The 23931-nt window shown below is 55.6% G+C and overlaps 1 protein-coding gene across 1 annotated transcript in view; it reads left to right on the forward strand.

The window, feature by feature from the left end:
• The window catches only part of ABLIM2 (actin binding LIM protein family member 2), a gene marked incomplete at its 3' end in the record, with an annotated part of 152975 nt that extends 129335 nt beyond the window's left edge, over nt 1–23640 (forward strand). The window contains exons 17-21 of the mRNA XM_079700805.1: nt 2705–2766; nt 8136–8190; nt 9543–9550; nt 9760–9840; nt 23527–23640. Coding sequence (XP_079556931.1) covers nt 2705–2766; nt 8136–8190; nt 9543–9550; nt 9760–9840; nt 23527–23640 — 320 coding nt within the window. The remainder of the gene's footprint in view (nt 1–2704; nt 2767–8135; nt 8191–9542; nt 9551–9759; nt 9841–23526) is intronic.
• Between the last annotated feature and the right edge of the window lie 291 nt (nt 23641–23931).

Raw genomic sequence — 23931 nt, forward strand, 5'->3', positions numbered from 1 at the left:
GAATGAACAGAGCCTCAGAGACCTGTCAGACAGCACTTGTGTCACTGGAGTCCCAGAAAGAAGAGAATGGGTCTGAAAAATATTCAAAGAAATAATTCCTGAAAACTTAACAAATTTGGCAAAAGGCATAAACTTAACATGCTCAAGAAACTGAGTGAACCCCAAGTAGAATAAGCTCAAAGTAATCCACACCAAAACACACCATAATTAAACTTACAAAAACTAAAGACAGAAAAAAATAATACGGAAAACAACCTGAGGGAAAAGACATATACTCCCTACTGAGGACACCAATGCAAACGACAGCCAATTTCTCCCCAGAAACCACGGAGGCCAGAGGAAGATGGCACGTATTTAATGTGCAGAAAGACATTTGCTGTGGATGTGAATTCTATCTTGGATGGAAAAATCCTTCAGGAATGAATGGAAAATGGGAACATTCTCAGACAAAGGAAAACTAAGACAAGTTTTCACTCGCAGACGTACTTGTCTAAAGGCAGTTCTCCAAACAGAAAGGAAGTGATAAGAGAGCTCGGAAATTCAGAAAGGAAGAACATCAAAACAGGTTAAAATAGGGGTCAGTATAACAGACTATCCTTCTTGTGATGAGTTTCTTAAATCATTGATGATCGAAGCAAAAATTGTTACATCATCCGATATGGAAGCTCAAGGCAGGTAGAAGAAAGAGCGAAGACAGTCATAGTTGATGAGTGAGGAAGATGAAGTGGCCTGAGTGGAAGTAAGGTCTCTACACCTACTGTGAGACCAGAGGCCGGCAGCCTGAGCACAGGGGATTTTAGAAGCTGGCTAGGTGATTGCAGTGCATCCGGGTAGAGAACCGCTGATTTAGAGCAGGTAAGGCTGGAGGTGAGGGCATAGTTGTTCTCGGGGCCCTAAGGGTTTCCAAGCCTTAGTGTGTATCAAAATGCCCTGGAGGGCTTGTAAAACACAGACCGCCGCTGGACCCCAGCTCCAGAATTCTGAGTCTGTAGGTCTGGGGTGGGTCCTGAAAATTTGCCTTTGTAGCAAGCTCCCAGGTGTGGCTGGTGCTACTTATTGGAGATGCCACTTTGAAAAGACTACTCTGGCATCCCCGACTGATCAGGAGCTCCTGGGTCTCAGCTGAGGGTCCCTTAGATCCTCAACCCGACAGCCTCACATGCCCAAGTGTGCCTGGCTCTGGGTATAAATTGGGAAGCAGGTGTGTCCTGGAGTGACCTCAGGACTGTAAGTCAGGAGGCCCTTGTCTTGTGTCCCAGGGCTGGGTGACCTTGGGCAGGTCCCTCTGCATCCCTGGGCCTCAGTTCCCCTTCTGTGAAATGGGAGGAGCTGGCTAGGTCACTTACCTGGCAGAGCCCAGGGCAACCAGGAGGGGCGAGGGATACCCGGCAGGCCTGGCCCAAGCATCTGGCCCCACTTCTCTCCCTCCAGCTCCGCTCTCCTCTGTTTCACGTATCAGAGTTTTCACATAGATTTCCTGTGACAAGAGGGCTCCTTGGCTAAAACCAGTTTGAGAACCCTGCCCTTGATGTTGTGAAAGGCCCTTCCTGACCCACATCTGGAACCTTCCCACAGACTACCCTGGGACAAACAAGTCCCTGAGGCAGGTCCCCAGCTGAGGCCTTTCCTACGGGTGTGACCTGTACAGAACGTCTTCTCTAACCCTCCACCCCACAAGACAGGTGCCTGGATCGACCAGCATCCTGTGCTCAGAAGCGGGCCTTTCTGGAGTGGGTGGGTGGGTGGACGGACAGGCAGTTCTGTGCACAGCGCCCGTCTCACCTTTGGAGACTCAGTCCTCCGGTTTACAGCCTCGTGAACACAGAGGGATGGGACACGCCGTCCCCTCTGAGCCCTCGCGGGCAGCCCGGTGGCTCCCAGGAGCCAGTGCTATTGCCTGAGCTGTGGGGGACAGGGACCCCCAGATGCAGCAGACATGGCCCCTGCTTTTACTGGAAAGACAGTTCAGGCAGCCAGGAAAGGCCTCCTAAGGGTGCTTCTAAGGGTGGTGGAGGTCCCCTGCCCCTCCAGGGGGCCCAGGCTGTGCCCCTTGGCCTCCCTTCTGGGGCACATCCCACACTGACTTCTGAGCCAGGAGTTTCCGCTTTGCTTTCTCCAGACGTGGCATTGAAGTGGTTAACTGGGGGGTCTCAAAGTCCTGGGCCCCCCAGAGCAGCCAGGGATGTGATCAATGAGGGAGACCAGGTGTGGGATTCCCACAGGGAATCCAGGGCCCAGTGTCCCAGACTGGCCCTTTGAGAAGCTAGAAATTAGGATTTTAATGTGAAATCCTCCAATTGCAAACAGCTCAAGGGTTTTGAAAAAATAGTCTGCAGGCCACCCCTGGTGGTGCTGGGCCTCCGCTGGCTGCCTCTGGCACAGGATGGCACAGCCCTACCCTGCATGGGGGCCCCTTCCTCCCTCTGCCCCCCGCTCTCCTGGTCAGCCAGGTGAGGAGCTTGGCCTGGTGATAGAGGCTCTTTCAGAGGATGCAGGTGCCTGCCAGGCCGGGTCAGGCTCCGTGATGTTTCTGGTGTCATGGGTGGGCTCGGGGACATCACCACTTCCTGGCTTCATCCTCAGTCAGTGCCCTGGGGATAGAGGTCTTGAATGAGGCAGGTGGGATCTTCAGGGCCATCCCATGTCACCTGCGCAGCCCGCCGACCTGGCTGCGTGCATGACAGCTGTGCTGTGTCTGTTTCAGGGTTCCCCTATTCCAAGTCTGACCCTGTCCCAGGACATGGCAAGAATGGCTTGGACCACCGGGTAGGTACTCGGCCCCGCACGCCCTCCCCAGCACATGCGTACTAACGGCCGCCGTGAGCTAGGGCGGCTCCCACAGCTTGGTGACCACACGGCCAGGAGGACGGGCCCTGGGGACCCTGCTTACCCACCCACATCTGCCTGCTGCTCTACCCAAGGCCAGACCACCACCCGGCAACACCCCTCCTCCCCTCTGCTCCCAGCCCCCAGCCCCCAGGGAGACCTCAGTGTCGGGGGGCAGGGGCAGCGGGGCCACCCAGAGGAATCAGACCCTCTTTAAGGCCCTCCTGACCGTCCTTCTCCTGTGACCTAGAGCCTAAGAAGGATCTTAAAGGATGGAGGGGTTCCGTGAGCCATGTGGGCCCAGAATCCACTTCCTTCCCTGCAGCGCCCTTCCTCCCCGGGCCCCAGTGTTAGTACCATGACCATGGTTACCACTGATGATGCCCTTAGCGCTGTGACCGTTACTGGGGCCACACCGAGGGGCCGGCTTTCTCTGCCCACTCCCAGCCGAAGGCTGCTTTGACTCCCCCCTTCCCAGCTCTCTGAATCCGGGGACGTGAGAACGTGAGCCCAGACAGCGTGGTGCCTGACTTCTCCCTCACAGCTGGGCCCTCGTGTCTGTCCCTCTCCCCACAGCTTTGCTAGGTCTCCAGTAAGGACCCCTCAGGTGGAGCGGGCGTGATGACACCAGACCCCTCGCCAACCCTCCGACACACACACACACACACACACACACACACACACACAGCCCCAGGAGACTTGCTACCACTGAGGCAGCCTTTTCCCGGTCAGAGGAAGTTTGCCCACAAACCAAGGCCATTCACCCACCAAGAGAAGCCACTCAGACTTCAGTCCCCGTGTGTTGCCCTGGGGCGGTCCCAGCAACAAGTGTGTAACGCAGGGGACAGCAACCCCTCAGGCAGACCTCAAGTCCAGGGTCCAGGCCATGGGGCACATCCAAGAACAGGGACACCACCACGGAAGCTGCGGGTGTCCTCGGGCCTTTCTCAGTCATTCTCGAGCTCTGTGGGCCCTGCTGCTGTGTGTGTCCGGGGCCCAGGTGTCTCTGCATGGTTTGCTCGAGGGAACCCCGCCCATCCCACTAACCACTCCCCCCCAACCCCGTTTATTCAGAATGGGCCGAGCTGGAATGGCACGTAGCATGCTTCTCTGAATTCCCTTCTAAGGAAGGATGCAGGGGACATGAGAAAGCAGGAGTCCACAGAACTCCCACAGAGCCGGGGAATGTAGATCCTTAGGCTTAGCGTGAGGGTCCTGAGAGCAGTGAGCACCAGTCAGAATGTTCTCTGTTCACCTGGCACAGCTGTTCTCTGACTCAGGGGCCGTGAGTGCCGAGGTCACGGACTGGGCCACATCCACGCCGAGGTGTTCCACTCCCAAATCCAAGTCCTGGGGTTTCTCTCAAAATATGGGAGACAAAGAGCATGAACGTCAGCACTTCCAAGCTTGCGTCATTGGCGGCCGGGTTATGCATCCTCTAGGGAGAGTCCCTTCTTGGTTGCCAGGCTGGAAGGACGTGGGTCGATGGCTCCCACCACCTGTGGGGAAGGCGTGGCCTCCGGAGGCTCCACCCCCAAGGAGTCTGGGAACAGCTGATCCAGACACTCTGGCAGGGACACCATCTTCAGGCCTCTCCTAGAGCAGAGAGCAGACTCTTAAGCTTTACAGAGTCAAGAGCTGAACCCTCCGGGAATGTTTCCCCTGCTGGCCTCAGGGTGGGGAGCAGAGTGTTAGAAAGCCTGTGAGTGAGGCCTTCTGCCCATCTTGGGGAGTCGATAAAGATGGAATTCATCACCACATGAGGATTTTTAGCTTTTCACATTAGAATATCCAGGAGATTGATAAAAATTATTGTTGACTTTTTTGGGGGATACTTTTTTCCCTACTAATGTTCTCTCCTATTTTTTTTTCTTCACTCTTTCTAAGACTCTAATGTAATCGTATGCCTGTTTCTCAGCTGAAAAGCCAGATAATTTGATGACCAGTCTTTTACAGCTCAGCCATGTCAGATTAAGTTGTTTCTTGGTTTGTTTTTACTTTCTGAAAGGATTCCAGGTGACCTAAAGTAAAAGCCCAGATGCAGAGTGACCAAAAACCCAGTAACACCAAATCCCAAAGGAGAGGAAAAGAAAGAAGTAGGAGAAAATTATATCAGAGACACACAGAAGAACACTGTATGGGAAAAACCATCGACGCTTAGCTGTGAGCTTCCTGAGCGTGACCGGTTGTGTAGTTCTTATTGTCAAATGGAAGGAAGGAAGTCAGTAAATCAGGGGAGGCAGAGATGTGCCTGGTTCTTGTTCTGGAAGGGATTTGTCATGAGGGGCCAGCACCATATGTCCCAAGGCTTGTTAAAATGTCCTGATAACTAGCCCGCCACAGAGCCTGACACATGGTAGATATTCACACCTCTCTGTAGAATAAATAGGGAAACAGCCACCTACTAAAGGCTTTCCTGTGGATGGGACAGCATTGGTTCCAACATGTGCCACCCGGTCTGCTATTAAGAGACTGACCGCTGGTCACCGACAGATCCACACGGTAGCCCCTTGGAAGGAGTCCCATTTTGAAAAACCCTGATGCTAACTAAGAACAGACTGAATTCTCCTACTAAATGACAAAGACTGTCAGGTTAGATTTTTTTTAAAATAAAAGAAGAAAAACGTGTCATCATGAGATAAACACAATTTATTTTTTAATGGATTAGAAGTCAAAGGATGGGAAAGAGATACCAAAATCACAAGTAGAAGGAAAGCATGAGTGGCAGTATTAATATCAGATAAGGTAGAAGTTAAGGTTAAGATGAATTAGTAGAATTTGTGGTAAAAAGAAAGAACACTAGTTCATGATGACACAAGTTATAAAGCAGTTAACAGCATTCATAAATTTAAGCTTGCCAAGCAACATGGCAATGCCAGAGACCTTGATAAAATGCAAGTATGGTAGGCCATTTGAACATGACTCTTTTGAAATCAGACATGGATCTAGTGAAGGAGAAAAAAAGTATGGAGATCAATTTAATAGTGCAAACAGCGAACTTAATCTAATAGGCATATGAAAAAAATTTGTATATTTTGAATCGGGTTTTCACATATCCATAAAACATTAATAAAAAGGTTCCTGTATGTCACTACAAAGAAAACCTTAACAAATTTTAAAAGTCGGATATGCTGGAAAGAACACATGCATTATCATCAGGCAGCCCCGAGTTCAAATCCCAGCTCTGCCACTGCCTGGGTGTGTGTTTGGGCAAAAGTTACTTAAATTCTATGAGTCTCTATTTCCTAGTCTTTAAAAAAAATTATCCTTACCTCTTAAGGTTATTGCCAGGACACATAACATTATAGTTGTGAAATCTTCTAAGTTCTATAGCGTAGTTCCCAAACGAATAGTTATTATAAAAGCAAGTCTCTACTCCTTCTTACTTCCACCTCAGTGGCTAGTGAGTAAAAAGGCACACTCCAGTGTGAGCTTTAGCAAGAAAAGAACAATGGTGAAATGGCCACGATTTCCTTCTCACCCTTATCAATCCCAGTATAATTTTTGAAAAGTAAAATGCACGGGTTAAATTTTTTACAGTTCCATATATTAGCTGTGTGACCTTGGGCAAGTTGCTTCACGTCTCTGAGCCTCAGCTATTAAATGGTGATAATAATCACCACTTAGCATTTAGAAGGCCAGGAGTAGAGAGCTCTTTCCCTGCTCTGGACTGACACGGTGACCCCGCCCCCTCCACCCAGGGGACGCCCCACCCTCCCTCCTGAGAGCCTCTGTCTAGTCTCAGAGCCTGGCGGACCAGAGGAAGCCGGTTCTGCTGCCAGGAAGGGGGTTTCCAACTGCCCAAGGTGGTGGCGGTGGCCGGGGAGTTTACAGCCTGTGATGCAGGGCAGCGGGCACTAGGGGGCAGCATTTCTCTTTCGTATCGCGGCCGGGCCAGGTGGGAGGCAGGTTTGCCTTGCTTTATGCAGGAGCTTCCCTAACCAGGCAGGTGCACGGGGAGTCCTTGTCAGTGGCCTGAGAAAATGTCTGCAAATATTGCTCTTGAAAACTCCCAAGGGGAATCATTCAGTCAAGTGGAGGAGGTGCAGGGTCACGGAGAGTCACCAGCGGGTGAGGGGCTGCTGGGCTCTGGGTCCCAGTGCTGGGATTAAGGTGAGGCATTCAGGGCACTTACCAAAGGACTCAGTAATCAAGGTAAACAAGGTAATACAATGTTCTGAAAAATCCAAATTAATGAAAAAAATCCATGATGGACAAAGTATAAGAAATGTAAAGACCAGCTCCAACCCTCCACTTAGGTGCTTACCTGCCTCACTGCCCTCGTCCCGGCGTCTCTGGGCCTCAGTTTCCCCTGTTCAGGATGAAGGACTTTGGGCTCCGTGTTTTCGGAGGCCTCGTCCTGCTCCCGTGCTCGCTAGGGCTCTGACCAGCTCCTGGCTTATCACCTCTTGCAGTAAATTAGTGCTGAAAGCCCTTTCCCTGTAATACAACCCAAGGGTGAAGAATATAATCCCTTCTTTAACTGCAGAGCTCTCTCCGTGGAAATTTAACCCCTGTACCCAGTTCCAGAAGCGCAGGCCAAGAGCCCTGACCCCGTGTCAGACTCTGTACCAGGTGCCAGGGATACGGGCACAAATAAAACATTTTTCTCCACTGTGGGCAGCGGATGCAGGGCCAAGACAGAGTTGGACAGGAGAGGGACTGACTGACCCTGCGGGGCCTCAGCACCTGCATTGTGGGGCAGGAACCCTCTGTCGAGGTTTGCAGGATGACTTTTTCAGGTGGGCAGAGGGAAAGAGAATTCCAGACATCAGAGTTGGCTGCTGGTGCCATGGACAGGTGAGGGAGGCACCTGAGACAGGTGGCCAGGTCCGTGCCCCCTCTGAGTACCATCCCTGGGCATCATCAGCAATCACAGCCACTGTGATTGTATGGGGTGCAGTCTGTACGGGGTGCTCACGGCACTTGGGGTCTGTGCTGGGGACTTTACAGACACCGGCCACCTGAGCCCCTGGGGACAGTGCTTCTGGAGGGAGCAGAGCCATAGCCCTAGTGAGCCGCCCTCCGGTCCAGGCCAGCTGCGGGCCGAGGGGCCGGGCGCCCTGGAGCTGTCATCACAGCGGGAAGGAGCTGGCTGGACAGGCAGGGGCAGCTCAGGCCTGAAGGCGGCGGGAGGTATGTGAGCAAAAGCCGGCAGCCCTGACGAGTGTGGGCGGCCACACGGCCCTTCCAGAGCCCGGCCTCAGTGAGCACCGTGGGCTGACCCTCCCTGGCCAGGCCGCCGGGAGCCCGGCGACAGCCTGCGCCCTGCAACCTGCCCCCTGCCGCCCTCTCTCTTTCTCTTCCAGAATGCCAATCTGGCCCCTTGTGGAGCAGACCTGGATGCCAGCTGGGGCATGCGAGGTACAGGAAGCGGGGACCCCGTGGGTCTCTGGCTGGGGCAGGGGTTGCTAACACGTTTCCACGAGTTTCGTTCTGAAACCACCCCCGACCAGGGCTGCTGGCAGAAGGCTCTGAGCATCGTGGAGTCGGGGAGCCTGGGGCGGTCATGTCCCTGCCTCTTCTGGTCAAGGACTGGTTTACCTCCATCCTAATGTCGCCTGCGATGCTTCCTCTCCTTCCCCCTCCCTCCGGCGCTCCCTACCTCCTAACTCAGAGGCTTCTCTATTTCAAGACCCAGGTCTTGAGCACTGCCAACCCCACCCTGACTTACTTGTCACTCCGGGTCACCTGGGGAGAGATCTGTGTTTGAATGACCGTCCCACGCCAGGGCTGAGGCCAACCCAACACGTACTGTTCAATTCTATAGCAATAAAGGAGGCAGAGACACAGTGAAAAGCCCGCAGGTCTGAAGTTGGGTCAGATGCTGCCCCAGCCCTGCTCTCCACGTGGCCTCCCAGGGCTTCACACCAGCAGGGTGGCCTGCAGGGAGGTTGGTGTTACTAGAGAGACCTGGTCACGTGGCAGGCGCCTGCCCAAGGGCTCTGCCAGCTCTGAGCCGCCAGGCCCGCGATGCTCACTCATGATTGTCACCCGAGGGTGCCCGGAGCCTGCTCTCTTGGGCTGCTTCACGCTGGATGTGGGAGTGGAAGGAGCTCTAAGTGGCCTCCAGGCCCCCGGGCTCAGAGCCGGGGCAGCCGAGACCCTGCATGGCACATGGGGAAATTCAAGGACCAGCTCCCCGGTGCCCAACCCCTCGCCAGGGTCTCCCTCCCGAGACAGGCTTGCTTGTGGCCGAGATCCAGAGATGCTGCCCTGTGGGTTCCGCGTGCTCACGGAGGCCTCCCATCCATACGACTTTATTTTTTAACAAGCCACTTTTAGTCTGGAAGAAAAACCTTTTAAAAAGCTAGCACGCGGAGCTCTGTATTGAAAAGGAAGAGCTAAAGGGTAAAGAAGGTAAAACAGTAAGAGGCAGGGGGGTTCGACCCCAGCAAGGCTGCCTGTCTCCACGGGGGTAAACCGAGGCAGGCCCGGACCACCAGGGAGACAGCAGCACAGCTGAGGGAGAAAACAGTGCCGCGTCTGGCTCCCAGTCTGGCCTGCAGCCTCCCGACCATGCCTGCTGCTCTGGCTTCCCGCCGGAGATCCCAGAGCCCGTCCCCCTGCAGCTCGGAGGATGCTGTGGGCGGGGATGGAGACCGCAAGGCCCGGCCCACCGCAGGGTGGGGGTCCTGGACGGGCTTGCTTCCACCTTTGGGCCGAGCTCGTGCGTGTCCTAACCCAGCCCCTGTGGTCTCTGCTTTCTCTTACAGAATACAAGGTAAGAGGGGCCGCCCGCTCCCGCGCTGACCTCCAGCTGCCGAGCTGCACCTGCCCAGGTTAAAAGTTCCTTTTGTTGTGCTTTCCCTGTGAAATGTGTGTGTCAGATGCAGACGCAAGTATGTACCTCTCCGCTGGCCTTGGGCTCGGCTCTTTTGTCCCCGCACATGCTTGCTTCCTGGGTGAACCCGGACTTTCTTCTCCCCGCAGATCTATCCTTATGATGCCCTCATCGTTACAAACCGAATCCGTGTGAAGCTACCCAAAGACGTGGACCGGACGAGACTGGAGGTGAGAGGGGCCCCAGGGGTGGAGGGTCATGCCTGCCGAGAGAGTCTCTGCAGCTGCCTTGGCATCCACAAAGTCGACGTTCATTGCCCCCAAGGTCCCCGTGGCAACCGCGCTGTGCCCGGCGACGGGCTTGGAGTCAAGGTCCCTCGTTGTTATAAAGACCAGAGAATGTGGTCATGTACCCAACAAAGATGGCTGTGCAAAGGGGGGCACAGCTGCTTGCGGTTTGGGGCAGGAAAGCCTTCGTCACTGTGCTTAACTGGGTAACGTTCGCCTCTTCCCTGAGCGCCGATATTCAGAAAATCGGCCCAATTCATGGCTTCTCTTTTGACCACACTCACCCCGATCTTGAATAATACTGAGCTCTGGGAGCAAGTGTATGTTTACAAGACCCGCAGGTCAAGGGCACAGACATCTGTTGACCGGGCCCCACCATGAGCCACGGTCCCAAGTGGCCGGAGTGCGTACTTCATCCATCCTCACTGTCCTCCCACAAGGAAATCAATGGCCAGCAATGGACTTCACCTCCCGAGCCATGTCAGGAAGGTTTCACTGGGGTGAGGGGTCTGGAGGCTCCTGAAGGCCCAGGGCCACCTGCCCCACCTGTGCCCCAGGGCTGGGAACACTTGAGGCAGTGTGTGTGTCTGGCCAGCGCCAGCCCCTGCCCTGCTGCCTCTGTGGGTGGGGGCTCAGGTGGCTGCTGGGAGGGAGCCGTAGGGGCATGGATGTGGCTGAGGGGCACCAGAAGTGCCCCGGGGCTCAGGAGGGCTGCCAGGTGGGAGCCAATCTGAGTGGAGACCAGGCAGGCAGATGTGTAAAGAAACGCTGTCTCAGGTGGTCCAGACAGTTGCTTTGGAGCCCTGATCTCCACCCTTTAAGATGAGTGGAGACCAGGCAGGCAGATGTGTAAAGAAATGCCATCTCAGGTGGTCCAGACAGATGCTCTGGAGCCCTGATCTCTGCCGTTTAAGATGAGGATGTTGATATGCACTGGGTGGGTGGCTGTACCCACGAGAGGTCACATAAAGCCCCTCGCCCAGGGTACGGGGTAGTGGTGGCGAGGAGGGGACAGGGACGCTGGTGTGGCTGCAGCAGTTGGGGGAGGCGTGTTCATTTTGACTTCTCTGTTGCAATAGTAGGAACTTGACCCGAAGTGGTTTAAGCTAAAAGGGAATTGCCAGCTCCTACGACTGACGACTGACGGGTCCCTTCGTGTGGGGCTTAATCATGTCTCCAGACCCAGATTCCCTCCTTCCATCTCTTGAATGTTTGTGTGTTGGCCTGACTGATAGACAGACATTCACCTCCCCTCCCCCGGGCTCAACGTCTGCAAGGAAGAGACTCGGGGTGGGGGTGCTCCTAGAGGGGCTCTGAGACCTGGGACCTAGAGACAGGGAGGGTGATGCTGGGCTCACAGCAGCAGCAAGGGCTTAGCTGCAGGGAGGTGGGGAGCTGAGGCCAGGGAGGAGAAGCAGCAGAGCCAGCAAGCCCATGGATGCTGTGGCCAGGCAGTGCAGTCCACCCGCTGAGTCTTGGAGTCCCCAGGGTGTGGGCGGCATCTTGCCAGCAAAGGACCACAGAGCCGAATGACCCCAGGGCCTTTGCTCAGGAGGCTGGCCACTTAGCAGGACATTTGGACCTTACCCCGTAGAAGAGGAAGGACGACTGGAATGTTCTGACCTGTTAGGACGAGTGTGGGTCATTCCCGGGGCTGGGGGCGGGGCAGCCGGACCGGCTAGGAAGCTGGGGTGTGAGTGGGGGGCAGGGAGAGCACGTGGAGGTGCTCAGAGAGCAGGAATGCACAGAGCAGGCCCCGAATCAAGCTTAAGGGATGCCTGCCCTGTGATCTGGAGGACGAGGTCCTAGGCAGCCTCTTCCTGGGCAGCCTCTTCCTGGGCCTCACCCATGACAATCCCCGCTGCCCCTGCAGGGGACACACTCTTCGGCTCCTGCTGAAGTTGAGCCCTTGTTGAGGGTGTGGTCTTGTCCCACTGCTGTAAAACAGGAGGCTGTGGCTGCTGGGTGACTCAGTCAGGACCCGCCTGAAGGGCTCCCACTGTTCTGCATGTTTGTTCCTTAAGCGTGGGTGCCCTGAGGGGTCCTGGCTCCCACCGTGGGGGCTGGGGGGGGGTGCCTGCCGCTCAGCTCCTGACACAACAACAGCCTCGGGGCCACCCGCCCCTTGGGACTTGCTGCCTCCCTCTTGGGTCTGGGGTTCGCTTTAACCAACTCCCATACCCCAACCCTTATTTTGCTACAGTACAGAGTGAAGGTGCAAACTATCAAGTGGTTAATACATGGAAATGTTTCCCTTTAAAAAAAAAAAACCTTGGAGGACGGAGGTAATGGGTTTAATCACCCAAATCTCCAAGAACACACCCAAGGGTGCGCCTTTCTGTAATCATTCTCTTCCTGATCTCAGGCAAGCCAGGAGGCAAATTGGAAGCGTTATCACAAGCGGGCACATCCCACAGCCTTCAGGGTTTGAGGGTTTGGAGCTGGGGTGTGTGTGTGGGGGGGTGCTCCCGAGGGGCTTCATCCCAGCAGGAGAAAAAGGGACACCGATGTTTTTATTTCAGGGGAGAGAGCTTTATTTTTAATATAAAAACAATTCATAACTCTTGTAAAAGTCCAGAAAAACACAAAGAAGAACGTAAACATTACATGGAATTCCCCTACCGACTCAAAACTCCTGTTAGCTCCGGGGCGGACATGCTTCCGGAAATCTCTTTTTTTGCACAAATACCCAGAGATAACTGAATTCTCTTTTGGATAAGTAGCCTCATACTGTTTATGCAGTTTGACATCTGCTTTTTCTCTCTTAAATTTTATGTGAACATTTTTCCATGCCATTTCATGGGGATCTGCCCGTCCTTTTAGATGGCTGCATGGTGGTCCCGCATCCCATTCTGATGCCGAAAACTTGGCCTCTGTGCACTGGTGCTGAATTGAATCTCGGAGACAGAGTTTTGGGTGAAGTAGAAAAAATTAGCTTTATTGCTTTGCCAGGCAAAGGGAGCCACAGCAGGCTCCTGCACCGAAAAACTGTATGTCCCAACCTGGGTGGATTTGATGAGGAGTTTTCTAGCAATGGTTCAAGGGCGGGGATTGCTGATAAGATTAGGGTGTGTGCAGGGCCTGCACTCCTTTAATCTGGCCTCAGGTGGTCTTTTATGGAATGAAGAATACTGACATCTTCCATTTATTGGGGTTCTAGTTCTATAAAGAGCTCAAAATATATTGTTATGTGTATTCCTTGAGGTGGAACCAGGACCCTGCCCCAAGGCTACACTATTGTTTCTTGGCTGTTCTTCCCTTGTTTCTGCATCCCGTCCCTTCCCTGATTAGCAACTGTTCGAATCTGCCCTTTGGAACTCAGGGAAGTTCATGGAGGCTGGAGTCTGTTCCCTACAAACAAGAAACGGGGGGCACAGAAAGGCTTCCATGCCCAGGAACTGCAAGTGTCCTGCTCGGCTTCAGTTCCACACAGGGGAGGGTCCCAGGGGCCAGGCTGTGGAGTGACAGGCTGTTGGCTGGGGCTCGGTCACATGGCAAAGCTGCAGGTCTGCTGTGTGCTCAGCAAGGGGAGAAGATGGACGTGGGCAGACAGCTGGTGGTGCCCACACATCTCTGTAGGGTCGGTCCCTGGAAGGAGGACCACTCTGTCCGTCGAATGGTCAAGGCTTGTTATCCATCCTTTACCGCCAGAGTGCTTGGCTGAGTCTCACTGGTTTGGTGAACACATGCCAGGCACTGAGCTGGGCCCTAGGGGACGCACAATGAGCAGAAACCAGCATGAGCTCTGCCCGTAGACTCAGCCTGATGAGAGGTAGACGTCAATCAACTGATGACCCAAATGAGTGTGTGAAGTTATACACCAAGGTAAGGGCTCTAAAGGAGAGGAGGGTGGGCCTGTGAGCATTTAAAAGGGGGTAAAAGTTAATTGGGTGCAGTAAGTATGCCTCTGTGTGTGTGTGTGTGTGTGTGTGTGTGTGTGCACTTGCATGTAAGGTGAGTCATGGCAGGAGGAAGAGAATTCCAGGAAGAGCACGCAGCAGGTGCAAAGGCCCTGGGGCAGGAGGCAGCATAGGCTGTTTGAGAAGGAACTAGCTGTGCTTGAGTGGGTGATGGGCAGGAGGGGCCAGGCCTCGTAGGGCTGTGAGCCACGATAAGCAGTTTGGTTTCTAGGAAAGGCAAGGCTTTTAAGTTTCAGGACGACCTGATTACGTAAGTAAAACAGTGCCCGAGGCTGCACTGTGAAGCCTGAATTGGCTGTGTGGATGCAGGGAAACCATTTTGGAGGCGGTTGGGTTGTCCGGGCAAGAATGATGGCATCTTGGACAGGGTGGTGGCGGAGGTGAGAAGCGGGTAGATTCAGGCCCTATTTGGGAGATCAAAGTGGGAGGGGCAGGGACACGCCTGGCGTGACTCCGGGCTGTTGGGATGGGGTGCTGGGTAAGTGGTGGTCACTCGGTGCAGCAGGACGAACCCCGGTTCTGATGATGTTTGTCGCTCTGGCCTGTGAGGCACAGACAAGGGAATTCAGGACTGACAAAGAGAAAGGTGCCATATAGGCCCCTGGTAGCCCATAGTAGGTGCTCAGTAAAGGCTGGTGACTCATAGAGGTGTTTGGAAGGAGTGTGGCTGTCCTCTGCTGCTCTGGATGCGCTGTCACATGGAAGGCAGTCAGATGAATTGTGTGGTTCCAATGCACAGAGCAAGGATCAGGCTCCCCAGGGAGACCCGTCCGGGGCCAGTTTTACACCATCCCTGAGATCCAGCACTTTCTGTCCTAGGGGGTCTGGGTCTCAACGCCTACCCCTGGCACCCAAGGAACTCATGCCTTGGAGGGTCTCAGATCCTTCCTGCGTTTGGCTGTGCCAGGAGCTTCCACTCTGAGGGGGAAGAGCCTTGCCTGCCCCGGGCAGACTCAAGTGTCCTCTTACCTGAGGCCCCTCCTGCAAACCTCTGCCCGGCTGCCCGGCATTTGCCCGAAGACCGACCATTTTGCTCGTGCATCAGCTTCTTGCCATCCAAAGGTGGCATCCTGGTGGAGGGAGAGAGCACTTAGGGTCGGGATGACCTGGGTGTGAATCCAGTCTCCATAATGTCTAGCTGTGTGACTGTGGACCAGTTACTTAACCACTCTGAGCCTGACCCTTACCTGTCAGATGACATCGCTGTTGCCTGTCCTGCTGGGTGGTTTGAGCATCGATTCAGTTGTTCAGAAGTAGCCATGAGCACCTGCCGTGAGCGAGCCCCAGGCAGGTGTGATGTGCCCATGGTTTCAATTATTTTGTCCATATTGCCCCCAGTTTACCAACCAGGGAACCGAGTAGGCCAGTATGGATTAGAAAAAGGTTTCCACAGGGATGGGGTGCTATGGGCTGGCCAAACAATGATTGCTAAGAACTTAGTGGAAGAGCAAGGTGGCTGGCTGTGAATGGAGGTAGGATCAGCCACGGGGTTGGCCACCAGGAGAACAAAGGTCCCTCCTTGATGCCCGATATGGGGAAAAAACAGGATGTTTGCGAATTTATCAGATTTGACTTATCTACAAGCACTTGATCACTAGGCTGTTCCAAGCACTTGACACGTTCCTGTACTTGGTTTTCACAAGTTGGTGCAGCAGCTACAGAGGAGGCCTTGGTGGGAAGGGGTGGGGGTAGGGGAGCTGGAGGACAGCCCCAGGCCCTCGGCTTCTGGGGGACAGACCTGGCGTTCCAGCTAAGTAGTCACACAGGGCCACTGCGCTGTGCATCTTCCTGGATTAATTACAGTATTAAAAGTGAATTTCTAACCACACTTCCTTGCCCCAACCTCCCAGAGCACACATTCGGCTCCTTAGGTAGGAAAGTGTATCAGCCAGGGCCCTCCGGAGAATCAGAACCAACAGGAGACAGGTAGACAGACGGACAGACAGATATGGACATCGACATGTATTAAGAAATTTAATTTAAGGAATTGGCTTCCCGTGGGGCTGGAAAGTGTGGAATCTGCAGGGCAGGCCAGCAGCAGGCTGGATGGACACTCGGGCAGGAGCTGACACGTAGAAGCAGAATTTCTCCTTCTCCAGGAAGCCCTCAGTGATTGCCCCAACGGAGTGGATGAGGCCACCACATTATGGAGGGTCATCTTCACTTAAAGGCTGATTGTAGGCATGACCACATTGACAGACTACCTTCCCAGCCACCCCTAGACTAGTGTTTGTCCAAACAGCCGGGCACCAGGGCCTGGCCAGGCTGACTCATGCAGAGAGCAAAGGCTGCCGGCTGAACAGGTTTGGAAGGAGGGTGTGTCCAGGCGAGTCCCCAGGGTCCTCCTTTCTGAGTGCTCAGCAGAGGCAAGGCTGAGCAGCTCCTCTGGGGCCACCTCTGCCAGACCCTGAGGCTAAATGCACACCTGAGTTTGCTCAAGCAGGAAAAGCCCAAGTTGTAGGAATGTGCCTGAAAAATAAGGTCCCGCAGTTAAAGAATACGTCCTTTGTTTAGACTCATCCGACCGGTCTGATAAGAACCTGACAGAATGATGGTGGAGTGTGGGTTCCCAGCCACTGGGTGTGTCTGGGAGATGGGTCTGCTGCAGCCTCTGGGACCCTGGGGCCTCCCAGGAGAGACTTGGAGAACAAACAGGAGCAGTCCTCCAAGGCCAGGCCGAGTGGCAGGGACTTAGGGGTGGAGGGTGGGGAAGGAGGAGGGAGACACAGTGCAGAGTAGGGCAGGCAAGTGGAATGGGCTCTGAAGGAGGAGAGAGGAAGCTGGGAGGCAGCGTGGCCAGCAAGGTGAGAGCACAGATTTAGATTCAGGGATGCAAAGAGCACAGATTGTCCCTGGATGAGGATGGGAGACAGGTCCATCCTGCCCTACTGGAGCTGAGAACCAGATGAGATCAGCAGTGGCTCCGTACTGAGGGACACACATGGCCTGGAGCCTCTGCTCGCTTGGCTAGTGCAATCTGGGAGGGCCCTCTGGAGGAGGGGGACATTTGAACCAGTACCTGTAGAAGGACGAGGAGCTGCTGTGTGCAGTGGAGGAAGAGCATTGCAGGCTCTGGGTAGTAAAGAGCCTGGCATGTTCCAGAACCTGTAGGTGCCCACCGTGGAGCAGAACGGTGGTGGAAGAGGTGGGCAAGGACATGGTGAGGCAGGGCCTCGGGGCCACCTGGCAGCCACGTCACTCCACATCTCGGAGCCTCCATCCCCGTCCTTCCCCATGCACTATGAAGAGGTCACGAGCCTGTGATGGAGAGCTCCCAGCCCTCACCTGGCACAGAGGAGCACTCCGCAGATGGCAGGGATCATTGTCATTATGGTGATGCTGTCGTTATGGTGATGATGTCAGGGACCTCTGGCTAAGATGGCAGAAGCTTCAGAGCATGGACCCAGCTCAGCAGGACTCCCCTCTGCAGACAGGGCCTCCTTGTACAGTGTGATGGGGCAGGGAGGCACCATGGGACCCAGGCCTCAGAAGAAACGTGGGCCCTTGCCGGTCCAGGATTCGCTGGCTGAGCGGGTCTGGGGCCTGAGCCCACCCGATCAGCCCCCATTGGAGCAGGGGGCCTGGCAGTGGCCGGTGGGACATCTGAACTTGGTGAGGTGGGCAGGGGGTACTGGGAATGCCCTGCAGGGAAATCGAGGCAGGCCAATCCCAGCAGAGTGGCAGCTAGCCTGGGGTACCCTGCAGAGCAGGGGGAGCACAGGCCGAGGGCCTCCACCACAAAGCCCCGGACGCTTCCAGAAGCTGCATCAAGGGGCAAGAAGTCAGGACTGAGGGAAGGTCCCGGGCTCTTGAGCCACCTGGCCTGCTGCCCAGGCTGCATGCCCTCAGGCGAGGCATGGGACCTCTCTGAGCCTGGGTTTCCTGAGGTCGTAACATGAAAACTAGAATCTCAGGGCAGGTGAGGATGGCAGCAACTGTCATGAAGTCCCTTCCCGAGCCTGGCCAGTGGTCCTCCATCAGTTCAGGAGGATGGCAGGGTTTGGGGTCCAAACTGGGATCCCTGAGTAGGCCTCCTGGACCCGGACGCTGCGTGTATGAGTGTGCGTGATTCTACCAAAATGGGCCACTGCATCATCGTTTCGGAGGATCCATGACCCAGAAAAAGTGGGGCTTTCTGCCACAGAGGGACAGCATGGATGGCCCGGCTTCCAGGTAGACAGGCCTCGGTGGGCCCGTCTGCCAAGGGGAGGTGTAGCCTCCCAACTGCATGGACCTGCTGGTCTGAACGGCACGGTGGTCTCAAGGAACAGCAGGTGGCAGCTTCTCAGAAAGAGCCCTGGACCCCCGTCCAGAAGGTCCGAGTTCTAATGTGCCACTTGCAGGCTGGGTGACGCGGGAGACGTCCCCGTCTGTGGCCCAGTCCACGTCCTCTGGGCACCACCAGCTCCCACACTCGTTGCCTCCCTGGGTGTGAGTGCACGTGTGCATCTGGCACAGAGCCGTGTGTGCCCTGGGTTCCCGGCTGCGGTCCCTTGATGAGCCCTTGCTGCGAGCAGAGGTTAGTGGTCGTTACTGATTCCTGTATTCAGGGAGCCCTTGGCGATGGAGCCAGGTTACAGGGTTAAGTCAGATCATGTCCCTCAGAAAACTACCTCTGGCTGTAAGATGCTGGTGACATGTCATCAGTGCTTCACAAGGCCTCAAGGCCTCCAGGTCCCAGGCCCTTGCATGGACTTAATTGTGCTCTGACCCACCTGCCCGGCAGGTATGAGATCTCTGTGGGGTGGGCGCACCTGGTCTGGTTTATTTCTGCATCCCGGCCCCTGAATGAGGAGAGAGCAGAGTGCCTGCATAGGACCAGCCCTTCCCCTCCCTTCTCTCCGTTCACCCTACCACCCAGGAGTGCCCCATGCAGGGTCCCGGGCACACAGGCCCTCTCCCTGCCCCGGGGTGCTCGTTACGGAGGGACCCCTAGTGCATCCGGCTCGCTCAGAGATCGGGGGCTGCTAGAGCTGCTCCTGTTGTTGTATTTTCAGGAATTTCCCACGCTGGTTGTGAAACCAGCCATTACTGAAAATCAAATGATGTAAACTTATGATTATGAAAATTACATTTAAAGCAAAGGTGATAAATACTCAACACTCCCTCCTCCCTAATCTCTCGGCTACATTTTACTACCATCTGTGCTCTCGAGGTTACTTAACCGCTATTGCATCTGCGTGCGGGAGGAATCATCTGTGACAGTGTGCTCCCGGGCATCTCTTTCCAGCTCTGCCTTCAGTGGCGTCACGTTGGAAGCTTGAAACTGGCCGTGGCGTATTTACACCACGGAAAGGAGGCTTGCAGGTCTGGGAGCCTGGGGTGACGGGTGCAGTCAGGAGAGACTTCCTGGAGGAGCTGACACCCAAGCCCAGGCCTGGGGAGTGAGTAAGGGTTACGTGGGCAGAGGAGGAGGGCCCGGCATTCCAGGCAGAGGGAGAATGGGTGAAGGCCAGACAGGATTATTCCGACTTTACAGACATCACAGCTGAGGTCGTGTCACTCAGTGCAGCTGGACGGGCCTGGAGCCAGGACCGGATTCTTGTGTGTCTGGCTCCTGAGCCCGAGGTCTTTGCACGATGCTGCCCTGGAGGGTGACACATAGGCAGACCCCTGGCAAAGCGTGTGAGACCCCTACCATGCTGCAAAAATGGCCTCCTCCCCAGGGGCTCTCCACAGTGCACCCCAGAAGCGAGGCCATCCCGGAATGTTCCTCGGCCCAGGCACCACGCCCTGGGCTGCCTTCCTGCCAGCTCAGGAGGGGATTCGGCCGAGCCTGGCGGGCCAGGGAAGCCTTCAGGAGCCAGCGGCTGGGGGAGTTGGGCCAGGGTCAGAAGGCCGGCTCTGGCCTCTGGGGTCTGCCGTGCTCTGCCACGTTCCTCCTGCTACGGCAAGCACTCGGGCAGGCAAGAAGAGCCCTGGATGGGGGGCCCTGACTCTGCCTTGAGGGACATTACCAATTTCCCAGCTGCCAGGAGCGGGGGCCCTTATAGCCCCTTCTTCCCTGGGAGGCTGCAGGATCAGCCAGGAGTGGTGAGATACTATAGACCACACAGCTGGAGCTGGGATGGCTGAACAGATCCCTCTGCCAGGCCTTCCCCATGTGACCCTCTCCTGCCCTCCAGAGCCCTCAGGCAGCCAGGTTTTGTTCTCAGCCTACAGATGAGGAAACAGGACCAGAGTCCGGGGGTCCCTGCCAGCCCCCAGGACTTGCCCTTAGCCTGAGTCCCCAAACCCAGCTGCCATCAGCTGCTCTGGGAGGCATATGACACACGTGGGCTCCTGGGCCCCTAAGGCTGCCTTGGGAGGTTTGGGGGGGGCATAGGGGAGGGGGCAGGCACTCTCAGATGTGACAAGCACCCCGGGTCATTGTGACAGGCCTGCGGGCTTGGGAACCCAGCTGGGACACCATGCAGCACCCCTCCCTCCCTCCTGCCTCTGGCTGCCTTCCCGGCAACGGGGTGGGCTCCTGTGGCCAGGTGGGGGCCAGGCGGGGGGAGCAGGGTTGGGAGCGCCAGCCCCAGAGGGTCCTCTCCTTTGCCTCTCCTCCTGCCCGCTAACCCACCACATGTCCCCAGTTCAAAGGTCCCCAAGGTTGGGTGTCCCCTTGCCTGTAGAACCCGGGTTTCTGTGCAGCTTTTCGGACTCAGTTCTCAGGGCATCTTGGTCTGGAGGCTGGAGGACGGGCTGCATGGGACCTGCGGTGGGTGCCAGGGGTAAGTGACTCCTTGGGCCCCCTTCTCACCCCCCGCAGGCCCTGCCGTGGTCCCCCTGCTGCTAGCGGGAGGCTCCTGGCCGGTGAGCACAGGGTCACCCTCACCGCGCCGCTCTCCCCTTCCCAGCTTAGAGCGTGGTGACCTGTGTCACCACTCTCCCATCTCCTCCCCTCTGTATGTCACCGCCTGGGAGACCCAACCCCGGAGACACCCGGGGGCCCTAAAGCAGGAGATCACAGGCTGCAGGGGTGCTGGGCATCACCCCGCGAGCCCGGTCCATGCCTCTCTGGGATCCCTGTTGGCCGTCACCTCTGGGCCCCTTCCCCTTGCTTCCACCTCCCCAGGCCCTGGCCCTGAAGTCCAGCATCTCGCTCAGGCCTCTGATCTTTCTCTGCCCCGCCGCACTCCCCTTAACCACCCGCAGCCACGCCCCCCGGGGCCTCAGGACCCTGGCCTGTGTCAGGCTTCCTGCTCAACACTCAGCCAATAACAGGAGGTGCGATTTTCCTTTTCTCCTTCCCTTTGGGCGTCTTGGTTGACCCACAGTACTTGGGAAGGTTGTGACATGGTCTCTGGGTGCTGCTGTCTGAAATGACAGTTCTGAGTCCCCGTGGGCTGGGTTGTGGATTCCCCAGATCGGCAGGAAACCCCAGTGTCAGCACCATGCAGGTGGCTCATTTCTGGCATATGCCAGAGCCCTCTTCCTGGTTGCAGGTCCGAGATGGTAGCAAGCAGCTCACGGCCCTTTCCTGGCAGAGACTAGCTTGATGGTGTGTGTGCGTGCATGTGTGTCTGTGTATGTCTGTGTGTCTCTGTGTGAGCGTGTGTCTAGTATGTCTGTGTGTATCTATGTGTCTTTGTATGTCTGTGTGTGTCTGCATGTCTGTATATGTCTCTGCGTGTGTCTGTGTATGTCTTGTGTGTGCGTGTGTGTCTGTGTATGTCTGTGTCTCTGTGTGTGTGTCTAGTATGTCTGTGTGTATCTATGTGTTTGTGTATGTCTGTGTGTGTGTCTCCGTGCGTGTCTGTGTCTGTGTGTGTGTGTGAGAGTGTGTGTGCCCTCTGAGGACCCCAGGCCCAGATTCAATTAGGAGGGCCTTTTGTGACTCAGCAAAAATGGGTCCCTTGGGTTCCCTCCCCCATATCCTGCCAGCAACTGGGCTCCGAAACCCAGTGCATGCCACACATATTTGGTGATTTTTATGAAGGACACAAGTGGCAGTGACTGATGTTTCTGCTTTCCATAGTTCACCATGTGTCTTCACACCGTTTTCTCTCTTGATCATCACAGTAACCTTTAGTATGAGGTGTTTTGCTTTAAATTTAAGGAAACCACTCTTTGGGGGGCAAGAATTGGGTTTTTTAAATTATAAAAGTCACAGTTTTAACCATTTTAAAGTGTATGACTGAGTGGCGTTTAATACATTCTCAAGGTTGTACGACCTCCACTACCTCTATCCAATTCCAGAACACTTTTATCAGCCCAGCAGGAAATCCCGTACCATTGACCAGCTGTTCTCCGGTCCTTTCCCTCCCCAAGACCCCGGCAATGACTACTCTGGTTTTGGTCCCTGTGGATCTGCCCATCCTGGATATTTCGTATAAATGGGATCAGCCTAACAGTCGTGTCCGTGTTTTAGCGAACGTCAGAGCTTCATGACTTTCCATGGATGTACCATGTTCCCGAGTCTGAATCGAGCTCATTTTGTTTATCCGTTTGTCCTTCGATGAGCAGTTGGGTTGTTTCCGCTCTTAGCACTTGTGGATGATGCCGCTGTGAACGTGGGTGTGCAGGTGTCCACGTGAGTCCCTGGTTTGGGGCGTCTGGGATCTACTTGGGAGTGGATCTTCTGGGTCGCACGGTGATCCTGCTAAGTACTTGGAAGAATAGCCAGACTGCTTTCCACACAGCCATACGGAAGCCACACTTCTCAAATGGGGGCCAGAGGGGGATTTGAACCGGGTCCTCTGGGGCCAGAATCTGACCCACCCTCCTGTTGCAGACTGTCCCCCACCTCCTTTCCGTCTTCCCCTCAGCCCTCCCAGGCAGGAGGGGGACAGCCTCACTCCCCCTGGGAAGCCCGCCCGGGAGATGGTGCCGTGCCCACCCGAGCCGGGTCTCAAAGGACAAGAAGGAGTTACTCAGAGCTTGCTGAGGAAGACAGGTGTGGGGTTGATGGGAGCAGAAACCTGCAAGGAACAGTCTAGAATTCGGGTGGCAGTCAAGGGAAGCTCCACAGAGGTTGCTCTATCTCGGATCATAACAAACGTGCCCAACACACACTGGCCCTTCCCGTGGCCGGGCTCAGCCCTGAGAGCTGACCTGCACTGACCCACTCACCCACACAGCTCTGGGGGGGTGGTGTTGCCAGGGTGACCCCATTTACAGGTGAGTAGACTGAGGCTCCAGAGGCTAGCTGGCTCAGGTACCCTTGACACCGAGCTGTTCAGCCTCTCCATTGTGCCCCCTGGGATCGGGCTCAGAGAGACAAAAAACTCACTCATGGTCACACAGCAGAGGTGGGGAAGAGGGAGGATTTGAACTGAGGCTCTTTTGCTCACCTTCCACACCTCAGCGTCCTCATCTGTGAAATGGGGGCGAAATAAACCACTCACTTCTGGCTCTCAAATGGCGGCCATGAAAATTAAATGAAATCATGAATGTGCCCACATATGCAAATCTCCTGAAATCTCAGCCATTTCCAGGCAGTGCTTTCAAACTTTGTCTGCAGTGGGACACGTGTCTGTAGGTGTCAGGAGTCAGGGTCCTGGCCCCGGTTCTGCAGCTGGTCACCCTGGGGCCCTAACCAGATCTCTTTCCTCTGGGCTTGGTTCTGTCCGCTGCAAAGCAGAGTGATGGGGATACAGAGGGAAGGTGGGGAGCCCGAGGGCCCCGGGTGCGCTGAGGGGACCACCCCATCCTTGCTGCAGATCCCGCCTCAGGGGCCGAAGTTGCTGACTGTTCCCCTCTGGGTTTTCCTTTTTATCTGAAGAGACACTTGTCGCCCGAGGAGTTCCAGGAAGTGTTTGGGATGAGCATGGAAGAGTTTGACCGCCTGGCCCTCTGGAAGAGGAACGACCTCAAGAAGAAAGCCCTGCTGTTTTGACGCTGCCGAGGCCCCTGACCACGGGCACGCCTGCGGGAACCACCAGACCCCTCCTCTTGCACTTGGCTTTGGCTTCTCTGTTTCCATGGTGGGCGGTGGGCGGTGGGCGCCTGGAAGGGCCGGGCTGGGGCCTGGGGGCGGGAGGAGGTCCCAGAGCAGGTGCAGCCCCCCCGTTTCTGCCAGCACCACTCCCGCCCGTAGTTTAGGGCCCAGATGCCTGGCTTTGCACTGCTCCTTCCCCGCTGTTGCTTGCCATCAGGGAGATGCTGCGAGGTCACTGCCCCGGAGATG

The sequence above is a fragment of the Hyperoodon ampullatus genome (assembly GCF_949752795.1).
Source record: "Hyperoodon ampullatus genome assembly, chromosome: 1".
Lineage (NCBI taxonomy): Eukaryota > Metazoa > Chordata > Mammalia > Artiodactyla > Ziphiidae > Hyperoodon > Hyperoodon ampullatus.